We start from the raw sequence: 16,208 nt of genomic DNA, 5'->3' as shown, positions 1-16,208 counted from the left end.
TTTTTGTGTGCTAATAGCGACTACTCCTGAGCACTGGCCAGGTTTCTGGTCGCATCAGCCCGATCGGCCGCAAGAGGGTGGTTACTTGCTAGACAACGATAGATACTCCGGCAAGCTTTGCAGTGGGTGTTCATGTAACGGCGTAGCAGGCATTCGTTGCTCTGGGACAAGTGTGTAAGTGCCTCTTGAAAATGCGACTGATTATCATTATTCATTTTTCATTAATTGTTTTCATCAATTCGTTAGTTTCCTATATTATTCTCATCCAATGCAACGTAGTAGAAATTATCTATGTCTTCATATGCACAATCTTCGATGCATCCCTTCATTCGTTCTGTTGAGATAAGATGGAAATATCTGTTCTAATCGTTTATACACTTCATAATAATAAGACTTCATAAAATCATTAATTTAACCAGCATACCGGGTAAATTTTATTTATTTAGGTCCATGGAACTGTAACCCCATGTTTGACTGTTTGATCATAAATATTGTTTCTTGTACATTCTGTTGGAAAGAAAAAGTGAAAATAAAATTTGAATTGATTGAATTGAATTGAATTGAATTGAATATGGATTTTCCTTATTTTTGCTCTTTGCATCATTCTCAAAGTTTCAAAATAAAACGCTACTCGTTCAACACAGCGATTTAGGTACACATCCTTTACAGCAGCCGAATGTAGCCACTCCTCTCAGCTCACATTTTTAAGACTTTATGTTTTACTTTCTCTTTACAGATTCTTAGCTGCAGTTGCATATCGATTTTTCTTCCTTATTTGTATGATATTCAACAAGTCTTGTTTTTTTTTCTTCCAAAAAAAAACCAACAACACTTGGAACAACCAAAGCAATACTCATAATTTACGTATTGTAAAGTATAGTCTCCCGTTAATGTTTTAATTTTGTGTATTATTTTGGTTGTCTCTATGAAAAAAGAAGGTTTCTGTAGGTATACTGATTCTATATTGTGACGGTGTGTGTGTGTGTGTGTGAAGCTGATTGCAACACACTTGCACCATATATTTTTTTTCTATGACAGAGAAATTGTTGGACACAACTTCCAACAGTTAACAGATGCCATGATTTCGAACAAGACTACTGAACTGTAAGTGGTTATGAATAAAAAAAAAAACAAACAAACTGTCGAGTAGACCCAATTCAGAAAACATAATGTCAGCATCTTGCAGTGAGAAGGTATAAGTGAAGAGTTTGTTCGCAAAAACCGAAAAGTCCATATTTGCCAAATGGAGATATTTGCGATCAAAGGTCAACAAAAATAAAGAGAATAATAAGACAAATTTTGCTTCTTTTGACCATAACTTCAAAAATGTACCTTTATATGTAGTGACCAATATATCATTGAAAAGGTATTATTTTGTACTTTATGACAGAGACCATACTTCAAAATCTTCAAAAATGGACTTATCGCTTTTTGCGAACAAACTCTTCAAGTGGAGTCACGAGATACGAGACATGGGAATTCTCTGATTAATTTTGAATACAGTACGCCCTACATTTTGTGTTCTGATATACAAGTTATTTCAATGTTAGATTTGATGTTCTCCTCTATAACATATGTATCAACATAGGCCCACATTATAGATAATGTACGTTGTTTGTGTGTGTGCGTGCGTGTACTGCTTGTGCGAAAAGTTTGCTTACAAAATGGGCCTAGTATGTAAGATTTCCGGAATATTGTAAACATTGAGGCATATACGTTTATACTCTAGATAAAACAGGATAGAAAATTGGACATACAGCAATCCCAGAAGTTTAGTATGTCAAAATCGACAGCACCTATGATTGAATATTTCGAAAAATTTGAAAATGTATGTGACCAACATGAACTAGGTCTTCAAAGACTGAGTTGTTGTGTCTGTTGTTGTTGTTGTTGGTGGTGGTGGTGTTTTCTGTGTGTGACGTGTTCTCGATAATTTTGTACAGTGCGCTGGATGAATTTCAAAAACAATACACAGCAAACAAGGTGTTTTTTAAATCTTGCAATCAATTCTAAAGAACTTTCTCCTATCTTATATTGACTAATTCACTAAGCATTGGTATGCTTTAATATTTCCTCTCTTTCTCTGGTAGTTCCATCTATACATCGTCCTTGGACACAATTGCTGCCGACACATTTTTGAGAACTACATCACTAAATAAATTGTAAGTGCAATTTCCATACTTTGTTTTCCTCTCTCAGTTCTTATGGGTTGTGATAAACTCAAAATATTGATGAAGTTCCGGAATGTATGTAAAACCTCTCTCGTTTTGTGATATTCCAGAACGATTCACAACACTAGCATTACGACAATTCCTGACCTGTCCAATTGCGGCAATTTAGAAGAAGCGTGAGTATTACCATTTCTACCTCCTTGTATATTTCTCTAAACATGTTGGCAGAATATACATATAAGTGCTTTTAGAGTATTTAAAATTAAAGGATGACGTTTTATGCAAAACAAACTTGATACTGAATTTGTTGAGCTTCTTATGAGTCGGGCGTAAGAAACATGAGACACAGAGGAAATTTGTTAATCATTCTGAGAGAAAGCTCATAACACAATGTCTTACCAAGGAACAAGTGGGTGTACAAATCGGTTTTATACCACTGTGCGAAGAAGACAAACTTTTCATGCCTGCTTTTTTATAAAGGACTAAGCATAAGCGAAATATGAGTTGTTGTCTTGTCGCTTTGTCAGCTGTTGTTGTTATTATTATTTTTAAAACTTGTTTGATAGTTTGCTTCTTTGCTTTTGTTATTGGTCTTGTTCTCAAAATGAAGCATTTAGAGTGCTTTATTTCCTGTCATAATGAAGTCACTTTTCCTGTTTCTCTATCAAAATGTGTACACTTAAGATTCTTTATGAAAGTGCCGATTTTGATTATTAAAGCATTTATACACCTCATGCTTTGACTGTGTTTTGCTACTTTCTGAACCTGAGCTACTATAAGTATGATCCCAATATTGAATGAGAATCAATTTCACTCACTTTATTCTTTTCAGGTATACGTCCGTTTTGATTAAACCTTTTTTTTCTCTTTTTCATGTTTGTGTGTAGGGATTTTTCAAGCAATTCAATTTCGTACGCTTCTACTGACCCGGTACCAATATTTCCTGCGAATTTGACTAAATTGTAAGTACCCTTATTAAAGTAGAACACGATAGTCCTGATTGCACGGTATAATATAGCTTCTGATTCACAGGCATCAGTATGGAAAAAAAAGGCAATATACTTTACAGTTTCACAATGCAGAATTCCAAGATTCTATATCGTATATTAAGAAACATCATACGCTACACCACTGTTACCTGTCCCCCTCCCCCGCCCCTTACTTCCCTCCCAAGGGAAACGTAAAATGTAAGGTATAATGGAATAAGATGAAATAGAAAACAGTTTCAGGATGCAGAATTCCAAGATTCTTTATCATTATGTAAAGAAACACCATAACTCATGCAATTCTTCCGTCGAGATGTTTTCATTGCAACTGATTGACAACTTGCCCTCCATCAACGTTAATAAATACTGAATTGATCAGTTTTTTTAGTAGTATCCATGAAAAAACCATGGACAATCATGGTACAATCTACGATCCTGCTACTTGTAAAATGTTATAATCAAGTTACAATGCAATGAGTTCGTTGTTCAGATTGATATGGGAGTTTTAGCACTTCGTTGTATTTGCTTATTTTGTAACCTTGAAAGCCTGTTATTTTCAATGAATAATGCAATGTGCATGGGCAATTATGACAAACTTTTATCTTCATTTTTTTTTTACAGAAACCTCAACACAAACCACATGGCAGCGCTCCCAAGAAAATTATTTTTCGACACACGAATTCAACTCCTGTATGAAAATTGGTCTTCTTCTTGTACTGCTTTGGCCATTATTTTTCACTTTCGTAACACGTTGCCAACTTTCAATAAGTGTACCTAAAATATCATGTACTTGCAGCCAGAAACCTTTTACTTGAATTTCGCTGGCTTAGCATTATTTTATGTGTGACACGTCTCTCTGAGCGAATAGATATAGACGCTGTTGATCCTGTAACATTTGATTATTCATTATTTAGTTTGCTTTCTGTCTTTATTCATAACGTCTTTTTTAATGTCCATCCAGCCATTTTGGATTGTGTCAATATACTTTACTAGAATTATCATGCATTTAATATTTTCGAAATTAGTGAGTTAATTTAAAAGCATATTCAAGGAGATTTCCTGCCTTTTTGTTATTTCATTTGTGCCAGTGGGTTATAAAAACTTATACCAGTCCAGAAATGACGTTTTTCTACTGCATAGTGAAGGAGAAGAAGGGTGTTTTGTATGATGATTGTTGTGTTGTATATAATGGAGGATGTAGAGTAATGTTAAAGGATGTAGCTTACGTAGGGTCGTATATTATTCATTCATACGAATTCGCATGGGGACTTTTGCCGGATTTATGATGCACAGTAACATATAAATATTGATCGACAGGGAGAGAGAGAGAGAGAGAGAGAGGGAGAGAAACGAATTATCTCTTGCACCTCTATACCAGGACATAGCTGATTATCTTGTAGCATTAACTTCCCTTCGTTCATCCCTTTATTCAAAGGAGCTTGAGCAACAATAGATTTAAGATGATCCCAACCGACGCACTCGAAAACATTCCCAACCTCATTTACCTCGGACTGGACATGAATGCGATTCAGATGATCACCAGACGTACCTGCAAGTATCTCAGTCAGAGTCACATCCGACACTTGTGAGTCGTAGCTACAATTTCAATTTCAGTTCAATTTCAATTTATTTTCATATTTCTCGATGAAAGAATACATCAAGTATAACAAAATTAAATGAAATACATGATATCCAGCTTGGAGATGTCAGCTCTAAGATCTGTATTTATCTACGACTGACGATAAGTCTGGTTCTGCTATGAGATACACTGTAATTAATACACTTCAACACTTCGTGAGTTTACTGAACAAAAAATGCAGCTCTTATGCTATTTATTTTTCCAACAAGACTTCAAAAAAATATATATATTTTTACAATACTTTCCCACAAAAAAAAAAACCTATTACAATTGCGTTCGTATTTACACCAAAGAAATTATAGAAACGTTCAGGAGCAATCCAATGAGATAATGTAATATGCTAATAAATCCTTTCCTCATGTAAACACATCCTAGACTAATCTTATAAACACATCCTAGACCCGGGTTGAATAAAATACCTGTGGCTCAATACTTTACAGTGCGCACGTGTGGTTTCAATGTATACTGTCCGACGGGAATGGGGGGGGGGGGGTGTGAACTAGTCTGTGCGGTAATGCAGAAGTTGCCTGGATAATCGCGATGTCGAGGATGTCGTCCGGCTGGCGGGAGTTGTCGTCGTGTCGACCGAGATGCCACCGCTTGCACCGGAGGACTACCAAGGTACGGGAATTCTGTCAGGGTAGCGGGAATTGCCCTCACGCTAACCGAAATGCCGTTGAGCTAATGGTGATGCCGTCAATATGATGCCGTTGAGTTACCTGACGGTGATTCCGCCGAGCGTATTTGCTATGCCGTCGAGATAACGATGGTTCCGTCGAGCCCAGCTCGTCGGTGTCGATGTCTGATTTGGTATTCAGACCCTGAAGTAATGGTGAGGAGGAGACTTCAGCTGTTGTCAGTGCCTGCAGCATGTCTTGCGCGTGCCCTGCCCTAATGCGTGGGGCTGCTGTGCCATGACTCTCCTGCCTGAAATGCAGCGCTGCGTTGTAGGCCGCTCAGCTACCTCTCTACTCCTATCACCAGTGAGTTAGAAGAGCATGTCTTGCTCTGACAGATGTTCAGATCCAACTGATTTTCCCTCCAAATTTACTTTCCTTGTCGCCTCTAATATAACTCCACCCTCTACGGTGCTTAAACTGGTTCCAACTAGCTTTCCCCTTTTTATTACATGTCCCTTTTCTTTCCAACTAATTCCTCCTTTTGGCTTTAAACCTATCTATCCCAACTATCTCCCCCTAACTAAATACCTATTCTCTCCTACCAACTCTCCCTTTCTACATTAGCCATTCTACCCTGACTCCACTGAGCCTCCCTCTTTCTTCCACACTGTCCTTTCTCCCTTACCACTTCTCTCCACCTGGCTTGCCCGATTCTAAATTTCTATGCTGTTTACGCCTGCTGTCCCCATTTCCCACCTGATGGCTTGCCTGAACAAAGGAATCTCACACATTCCACACTCGCACTCTCAGTCACATCGTGACATATCACCCCCTACTTCAAGAAATTAGTCATATCTAATTTTCTAATAACTTGTCGGTGATATGACACTTCTGAACATTTCTCAACAAACACACATCTAGACAGCATATCCTACAGCTACTAAATCATCACTCATGAGCTATTACTCAGTGAGAATGACAACGGTGTGACAATTTGCTCACCAACTTGTAATACCTGAAATATATACAACATCTTACCTATATACAGAATAATTCATGAATCGGGTAGTCGACTCAGATAGTCTGCGCCGACATTTTCACTACCTTTGATCGCAGTGATAGAGAAATTGAACGGCTGGAGAGCAAGAGCCCATCGGAGGATTCTACCATTTGCTACCTTTGACTTGGCGATGCACTGCAGTGGCTGGTGGTCTGTTTCCAGGCGGAAATGTTTCCCATAAAGATATGGCTCAAACTTTTGAGTCCCCCAGACCACTGCTAGGCATTCTCGCTCCATCACCGAGTATTTCTGCTCACGTGGTAGAAGTTTTCTGCTCCCATATGCAATCGGGAATTTCTCTCCATCCCGATCTTGCAACAGTATTGCACCAAGCCCGACATCAGATGCATCTGTACGCAAGATGAAAGGGCGCTCAAGGTCTGGGAGGTGGAGAATTGGTTCACTTGCCAACTTTTGCTTCAAGGTATTGAACGCGATCTCCTCAGCCTCACCCCATTTCACGAGAGCAGGTTCCCCTTTTCTAGTCCTGTCCGTCAGAGGAGCAGAAATTGCCGCAAAATTGGGCACAAAGCGACGGTAGTATCCTACCAGTCCCAGAAATGAGCGAAGTTGTTTCTTCGTCTTCGGCCTGGCAGCTGCCTGGATTGACTCTACCTTTGCTGGTACTGGCTTGAGTTCTCCCTGTCCCACATGATGACCGAGAAACTCCACATTCTTGACTCCAATGACACATTTGGTAGGTTTGGCCGTCAGATTTGCCTCCCTCAGTCTGTGCAACACTTCTCTGAGGACAACGAGGTGCTCTTCCCAGGTTGACGTGTGGATCAATATGTCGTCAATGAAGTTATCCACGGATTGCAAACCTCGGAGCAGGTCCCTCATGATCCGACTGAAACTTGCCGGGGCGTTTACGAGACCAAAGGGCATGGCTCGGAACTGATACAGGCCGTCATGTGTCACAAATGCAGTCAGTGGTTTTGCCTCTTCAGCGAGTGGCACCTGCCAATACCCTTTTGTGAGGTCCATTTTCGTGAAATACTTGTCTCTCGACAGCTTTGCAAAAATCTCCTCCTGGTCGGGAATCGGCTCGGCATCCGCTATTGTCACTTGATTCAGCTTACGATAGTCACAACAAAATCGTATCGCACCATCTTTCTTCTTCACCATGACCACTGGGGATGCATACGGGGATGATGATGGCTCAATGATATTCAGATCTATCATCTTCTGCACCTCTTCCCGCACCTTATCTCGCAGAGCATGCGGTAAGGGATACGGCTTACTCTTGATTGGTTCCTTGTCCACCAGCCTAATGTCATGCTTCCCCAAGTTCGTCTGTCCAGGCATATCAGTCATGACCTCCTTGTACTCCTGAAGAAGAAATTCTACATCATTGCGTTGATTGTCATCCAGCTCTGGTCCTATCTGTACATCTCGGACCGTCTCTGATGGAGTGAGTGGTGGGACGTATAACAGCTCGCTGTTTGGTCTTGAATTGACTCTGTCCTCCCCTTCATCTTCACTCTCATCCGTGCTGTCATCAACCACTGACGTGCAGGCAATGTCTAGGACTCCTGCACGTTCTGCCCGTCTGAAAACCTGCTTCACGGGTGCTAATGAAGTATCGTCAGCCTGTGCTTTGGTAAGGTTGTTCACACTTACCACATCCTCTACTGGTTTGGGTACGATAAGTGGTGGCTGAGTTCTCCTTGCTCGCTCCTTCTGTCCTCTTGTCTCCACTGCCTGTGCCTGTAGCTCTGGAGGTGTCCACGATTGGTCGGGATTGGTTGGCTCCTTCACACCCGGTATGTTTCCGAGGATGACGTCATACACAGGCCTGGTCATGCATAGTGCCTCCACCTGTCCTCTGAAGTAGGGCGTATCAAGCTCTACGCGGGCTACTTGGAAGCTCTTGACAGTCCCGTCAATAAGAACACACGTCCTCTCCTCTGAGGTGAGTTGCTCATCTTTCACAAGGCCCTGTCTCACTACCACAGTCGAACATCCCGTGTCTCGCAGCACGTCCACTCGCTTGCCATTGACCCTGCCCTTGCAGACTGGCATCCTTCCTTCACTGGTACCACACGCGACCGCAGAGAGCACAGGTAGTGTACCTCCACAGGCCAATTTCACTTCGCTTCCGTCTTTGGTGAGATTTCGCTCAACAACCGGCGACCTATGTACCACAATACACATCGCACCTTGGTCATGGTGAGTTGACGAACTCCCCTTTCTAGTTGACGGTGACTCCCCACCTGCCTCCTTAGGTGGGTCTCCTCTCGGTGAGTCTTCGAGGGATGCAGCCTTCCCTGACCGCACTCGTCTTGCTCTGCAGTCCCTGGAGAGATGTCCGGCTTTCCCACAGCTGAAGCACACCTTCCCTGGTGCAGCATTTCCCTCGCTGGGTGCTTTGCCTTTCACAGGTGCATCTCCTTTTGGACTGCTACTATCCGACGGCTGGGCTCCATTTGGACGTTTCTCTTTCATGCGTCGGAGTCTCGGGTCTGCATGCGCCTCCCGGTACTGTTCCGCCAGACACAACAACTCTGGAAGCTTTTGCGGTCCCCGCTCTCGTAGAAACACCAGTAAATCTTTACTGCATGTCTCTAGAGTCTGTTCCTGCAGAAAGAGATTCTTTAATCCAACAGCATCATCACTATAGGGGCTAAGTTCAACCCATCGATCCAAATATTTCTCGATTCTATCGGCAAATTGACTGTACGTTTCCCCATGATGTATCTTTGCATTCCTAAATTTCAACCTGTACCCTTCTTCAGTGAGGTCGTATCCCTTGAGTAACGCCTTCTTGACAGCCTCATACTGCATAGATTCTGATGCCGTAAGTCGAGACACAATACTCAGAGCTTTACCTGTCAACAGGGCTGATATAGCAATCCCCCAATCTGACTGCTCCCATCCTACACTGGTAGCGTGTCTTTCAAACCTACACAGATACGCGTCTATGTCGTCCTTTCCATCTTGGAACACTGGAAGAGGAGGAACACTTGGCCGGTGTGTGACCCGAGTCGCACTGCTGGACGTTCCTATCTCTTTCCTAAGTTCCTCGAGTTGAATTTGTTTGGCTATCAAATCAGTTTCTGATTGCTTCAAAGCCGCCTCTGCAGCTCTAGCTGCCGCTCTCTCATCTCGCGCTTCTCGCACACACGTGTCTACATATTCCTTTAATTCCATCCCACTAAGTCCAAACTCTTTACCCTGTTCTATAAACCTGTCCCTATCCATTATGTTAACCCCAGCAATAAACTCACCCAACGCAGCACAGCGGAATCAGGCAGGCACAGGAGTACTGGCAACGGTGCTTGTATCAGAACTGGAAATGGCACTGCAGCAGTCGAAGTCTCCGTGCACCCTGTAACTATTTCTTGGTGAGAACATGCAAAACTTGGTTAACATAAGACAATGGAACACATACCAAATCTATATAATTACCAGTTTCTCAATCTAACCTAACCTATCAATGAAAGAAAAAATGTCCCTTCGTGGTCGCCATTTATGTCAGCTCTAAGATCTGTATTTATCTACGACTGACGATAAGTCTGGTTCTGCTATGAGATACACTGTAATTAATACACTTCAACACTTCGTGAGTTTACTGAACAAAAATGCAGCTCTTATGCTATTTATTTTTCCAACAAGACTTCAAAAAAAATATATATATTTTTACAATACTTTCCCACAAAAAAAACCTATTACAATTGCGTTCGTATTTACACCAAAGAAATTATAGAAACGTTCAGGAGCAATCCAATGAGATAATATAATATGCTAATAAATCCTTTCCTCATGTAAACACATCCTAGACTAATCTTATAAACACATCCTAGACCCGGGTTGAATGAAATACCTGTGGCTCAATACTTTACTGTGTGCACGTGTGGTTTCAATGTATACTGTCCGACGGGAATGGGGGGGGGGGGTGTGAACTAGTCTGTGCGGTAATGCAGAAGTTGCCTGGATAATCGCGATGTCGAGGATGTTGTCCGGCTGGCGGGAGTTGTCGTCGTGTCGACCGAGATGCCACCGCTTGCACCGGAGGACTACTAAGGTACGGGAATTCTGTCAGGGTAGCGGGAATTGCCCTCACGCTAACCGAAATGCCGTTGAGCTAATGGTGATGCCGTCAATATGATGCCGTTGAGTTACCTGACTGTGATTCCGCCGAGCGTATTTGCTATGCCGTCGAGATAACGATGGTTCCGTCGAGCCCAGCTCGTCGGTGTCGATGTCTGATTTGGTATTCAGACCCTGAAGTAATGGTGAGGAGGAGACTTCAGCTGTTGTCAGTGCCTGCAGCATGTCTTGCGCGTGCCCTGCCCTAATGCGTGGGGCTGCCGTGCCATGACTCTCCTGCCTGAAATGCAGCGCTGCGTTGTAGGCCGCTCAGCTACCTCTCTACTCCTATCACCAGTGAGTTAGAAGAGCATGTCTTGCTCTGACAGATGTTCAGATCCAACTGATTTTCCCTCCAAATTTACTTTCCTTGTCGCCTCTAATATAACTCCACCCTCTACTGTGCTTAAACTGGTTCCAACTAGCTTTCCCCTTTTTATTACATGTCCCTTTTCTTTCCAACTAATTCCTCCTTTTGGCTTTAAACTTATCTATCCCAACTATCTCCCCCTAACTAAATACCTATTCTCTCCTACCAACTCTCCCTTTCTACATTAGCCATTCTACCCTGACTCCACTGAGCCTCCCTCTTTCTTCCACACTGTCCTTTCTCCCTTACCACTTCTCTCCACCTGGCTTGCCCGATTCTAAATGTCTATGCTGTTTACGCCTGCTGTCCCCATTTCCCACCTGATGGCTTGCCTGAACAAAGGAATCTCACACATTCCACACTCGCACTCTCAGTCACATCGTGACAGGAGACATATATCGAATATTGCAAATATATTAAACATATAGTGGTCGATCTATGAAAGTTGGAATCTTGGAATGAATGCTAAAGAAATATGAAGGAGCTTGTTGAGCGTAGGTGCCAGTTACAATCGAGCTAAAGATTGAGATGAGGAGCACGGGTACAACAAATGACCGAAACATAGAGAAAAAGAAAATAAAAAGATACAAATGTACAGGGATATGGCAAATTTTTCTCTAATGCAGGTTTGGGGGATGGATAAGCCTCATGCTGTAAGCGGATGAACCATTGTCGTTCTGGCAATAATAACAAAATGAGGCAATGTATAATAACAATGATACGGTTAAGTCAATATCAGAAAATTACACATTGCGTTTATTGAGAAAGGAACACTGCACCTGCCAATCAAGAAAAAAAAAGACATTAAAACACAGTTGCAATGCAGTGAGAATTAAAATATTTGTAATGAAATGGTATCGTAGTATCACTTCATGTACAATTACTTGACTGTTTCGGTTGTATTGCATCGGGTTGACTGCATTAGTAAAGAACAGCGTGAACCATGCAAGTGAAGGTTGAAATCTCCCACCCCACATTGTGGAAGATTGCCACCTGCGGAAGTTCCCAGACGAGATTGAAGAACTTGCTCAAGCAAGTGGCGCTGCCCTGAACTGGTTCCGCACCTTAATCATTTACCTATAAGTCTATAACCCCTCACCCGCTCCATTGTATCGCATCATACGACAGAAGAAGAAGACAACTGTACTGTTGTTATGTGACTCTCTGATTTTATCGCTTTTATTTACTCTCCCTTTGAACAACTGTTGAACGTTTACCATGAATATGTCATCGTGTCATTAATCTTGTTTCCCTTTTATTGGTACCACGGCTTTCCAGTGTATGATCCATGTCTAAAAATGTTTTTAATTCAGTTTTAAGTTATAAACACTTGAAATGCTTTGAAAGGTGCCTCTCTTCTTATTTAATTAAAAAATAGTACCTTCAACGTTGTGAGGTAGTTAATGATTTTATAGCAAACGGATCTGTCTGTCTGTCTGTCAAAAAGACATGTGTTTCTTTTCACTGATTTGCTGCATTCATGACGTCATTCATTAATTACACGATTTTCATGCAGGAATCTTAGCAACAACGCAATCACGTACATCGCTCAAAATTCTTTGGGACTTTTAAAGGAGCTTCACATTTTGTGAGTATTGTCCACTTATTCCTTTCATCCACGTACATTTTGCGCTTATTCATTGGCTCAGTTAAGTTCGCACAATCAAATAAGAAAGACAAGTTTAATCATTACAGAGTAGGTGAACAGAAAGTATAGAGGGAACGGTTTGCATGGTACATGTAATTATTGTAACAAAACTAAAATGAGGATTTTCGTTCATCTTTGACTTACAAAATTATCCCCTGTTTCTTTTACCATGAATTCTATCCACTGATTTTTTTAATAAATATTATATATATATATATATATATTTGCTGCTGCTGTTGCTGCTGCATACAATCGTTACATTAACCAACTGAAGAAAAAATACAAGAGGAAGAAGATGTTAATTTGCAACGAAGTCATTATTTCAAAGTGTACACGTAACGAAAGACAAGCGAATAAAGAGAACGAGACACACAGAGAAGGTGAGGGAAGGAGACAAACAGAATGACAGACGGAGCAACAACGCATCTAAGAAGAACAAGGATAATGCGGAGAATTTGAAATAATTTTAGTTCTGCAAACATGGTAATGAAGGAGGGAGGATAGGATCATATTCTGAATGTTTGTGCGTTGTAAATCATTCATTAGTTTCATAATCATTATTGTCATTTTTTTTTTAAATTCATGTTGTTACTCTTCTTCTGATGTCGGCGTTAACAGAGAACTTCATCAAAATAACATCGCGAAACTGGGCCAGCTTATCATTGATAAGATGCCAAATCTCCTTCACCTGTAAGTTTGTTCAACTTTCCTTTGATTTGTCATTTCACAATCTAATTGTAAGCATAACAAATGATATCAAAACGCCAAGGATTGATATTATCTGGCAGTATTGACAATAATGTTGACTGATTCTAAAATCACAGTAGAGATATTGAGAGTAATACATATTGAATTGCATTTCAAAAGCAGTTACTTGATTATATAATTATAGTTGCAAATTTTGTTAGTTTTCTTTGACTAGTCTGTTACATTATTTCCATAACATGGTTCTATAAGATTATCACTTCAGAATTTCATAATATCATGCTCGAAGGATACGAAAAAAAAATACATTCAAAGTACACAGCAGATTTTTTCTTGTGTCATATGCAAATAAAACTTACTTCCATCGATGTCTTAGCTTTACTTTATCAAATGACTGATTTCAATGTTCGTATCACCCTGTGTTTTATTCCTGACAGAGATCTTAACAACAACAAGCTGAAAACGATCGACCGACAATCTTTCGTGGATTTGCCGAGACTGATTACATTGTATGTGAATCGTAGTTTGCCAGTTATCTATCTTCAGCAAACTCTACAGACAGCAATTGCAAGCAGCTTCTAAAAAAAAAAAAAAATGAAATATAATATCGTTAGTTATTACTGTGTGTCAATTCGATACAGTGCAATATAAAACGAAAATCTGGGAAATATTTCCCACAATATGAAAATACAAGCATATGTCATCACAATCAATATTCATTTGAATAGTTCATTTATTCAAAAGACTCTGTCATATGATTGATAAGATATCATCTTTCATGTTTATAGATACAATAACTGAATTTAATTAAGTCATTGTATACCTTCCCTCATTCTTTTTTTTTTGTTCCCAATGTAGTTGCGCAGAATTGATTCATTTATTAATAACGATGCCTTATTTTGATTTCGCATTCTGCTGAAGGCGACTGCACTCTCAGAAGAATGGACACGAAATTACAACCGTGTCCTTCGCAGCTTTTAAGAATACTGGCCAACAAATGAGAACATTGTAAGTTGATTATCATTATTGTTATGATCATCATGTAGTCCAAAGTCAAGATGCCTCTACATAGCCAGTTGCAAAAAAAAAAAAAAAAAATGATTTGATCTAGGTATACAACAAAGACCAAAACACGTTTGTAATATAATAAAGCAAGCAAACAAACAAACAAACACCACAAAACAAACACAGCAACAAACAAACAAACAACCAAATCAGAAGTTCAAAAATGTTCTTGGATCGTCATATAACAAACAGGATAATTAGTCAGTCGTTACATTATATCAATATTTATGGTAAGTTACAGTTCTGGCTTTTGTCAAGCACTCTAAAAAGAGTTCAATTCGATCAAGATGAAACTAAAGTGGCTACACAAAACCAAACCAAACAGAATGAATTGGGTTATTTTGTAAACAAATCAAAGGAGGGATAAATTCTCAGACTTTCGATAAATTTATACACCGAACTTTTGCTCTACTTTCACCGCTAAACTCGTCTGAGTTGCCGTAGTGCTTCTTTTAATCCTCGGTGAGTGTTTTTATCTCCATTTGCCATGTGACTGGAATATTACATTTACGTGTATGTGCTTGCTCGTGTCCTTGTTTGTGTGTGTGTGTGTGTGTGTGTGTGTGTGTTTTCTTCTTTTTTGTGCAAATTCTTCCACTGTTTACACTCTGTGGCAACTCCCTCGATTTGCCATAAGCATATATGTGTGAATGCACCTCGTTGTTTCACAGAGACCTTTTCCTGGTTTTTGAATTTCCATTTTGCAAAACCGGCAGGTATCTCAGCGAAAATAACCTGACAACGATTCCCCATGGAATTTTCAACGAGCAGGACTTCCATAAACTGGAAGCGTTGTAAGTATCATTGAAGCAAAATAGCAACAACCACAACAACAACAACAACAACAACAACCATAAGCAGACATGCAAGGAAATGGACGAGGGGGGGGGGGGGGGGGCATGCGGCAGCTGAAAGAACACAGTGTCTCACAATATTAAACAGTGTGTGAACTCATTGTGAACATGATTATTCACGTGGTGAAATAGAGCATAACTACGTGAACACTGTGAGGGGAAAAACACATCAGAGTGTGATGAATTTTACAATCACTACACTGTATTGTAACAAAACATATTATTCTCTTTTTCGAGGTGAGCCGACTAGGCAAGAGTTGAGTCAACATTTCGAGCTATTTCGCACTTATACTTTCAATTCAAATTTGTTCAGTCGTTGTATTCCACATTTACTGTGTGTACGCGTATTGATTCATGCAGCTGTATTATTTTGTACGCAGTTGTGTCGGCCTGTATATATTGTTTCTTATTCAAATCATTATGGTGTGTTAAAACGTATACTGCATTTTGTTGTTTGCCAGCACTCGAGAAAGTCCAGTTGAAGCGTGATATGATCTAAATGTGCAGGATTGTAGTTCGTGACCAAAAAACAAACAAAAACAACAACAAGAAAAACACCCCCAAAAATAAACAACAACACAAAAAACACCAAAGACAAAAACAACAAGAAAAAAACATAAAAAACGTAAATTCAACATTTTTTTTCTTTTCTGTTTATTTAGACACCTGGACGACAACTTCATATGGAACGCAACTGAGATTAGCAGAAACCAGTACACAGGTCAGAGTGACGCCATCTACGACGCCAAACTGCAAATTGCCAGACCCTTTCGAGGGCTCAATAGTACCACCGAGCTGTAAGTGAAAAGGAACAAAATCGAAATGTGCCGAATGATAATTCATCAATCTAAATATCAAAGAACAAATGCATAACAAGTTTCAATTAAAAAAAAAAACGGAAATGGAAGCCTTTGTTTTGTTTTTGTTTTTGTTTTTTTTTTTGGGGGGGGGGGGCATCGTACCCAAATTTGAGATAAATTAAAATCTATTTAAGTTGA

General features: G+C 40.1%; 2 protein-coding genes across 2 annotated transcripts in view; one reads left to right on the top strand and one right to left on the bottom strand.

Moving 5' to 3' along the window:
* Nucleotides 1-6,470: 6,470 nt before the first annotated feature.
* LOC139737900 (uncharacterized) lies at nt 6,471-9,680 on the bottom strand. The gene has a single exon (XM_071648569.1). The coding sequence runs from the start codon at nt 9,678-9,680 to the stop codon at nt 6,471-6,473; it is 3,210 nt and encodes a 1,069-aa protein (XP_071504670.1).
* A 1-nt stretch (nt 9,681) lies between these two features.
* The window catches only part of LOC139737899 (uncharacterized), a 66,804-nt gene continuing 60,277 nt past the window's right edge, over nt 9,682-16,208 (top strand). Inside the window, exons 1-3 of the mRNA XM_071648567.1 lie at nt 9,682-9,809; nt 15,073-15,150; nt 15,873-16,007. Of these exons, the coding sequence (XP_071504668.1) occupies nt 9,682-9,809; nt 15,073-15,150; nt 15,873-16,007 (341 nt within the window). The remainder of the gene's footprint in view (nt 9,810-15,072; nt 15,151-15,872; nt 16,008-16,208) is intronic.

This window comes from Diadema antillarum, unplaced genomic scaffold (assembly GCF_040938485.1).
Source record: "Diadema antillarum isolate AM-2024a unplaced genomic scaffold, OU_Dant_1.0 seq00000713_RagTag, whole genome shotgun sequence".
NCBI classification, from domain to species: Eukaryota; Metazoa; Echinodermata; class Echinoidea; order Diadematoida; family Diadematidae; genus Diadema; species Diadema antillarum.
Note: the sequence above shows the minus strand (reverse complement) of the source record. Positions and strands in the feature narration are given on the sequence as shown.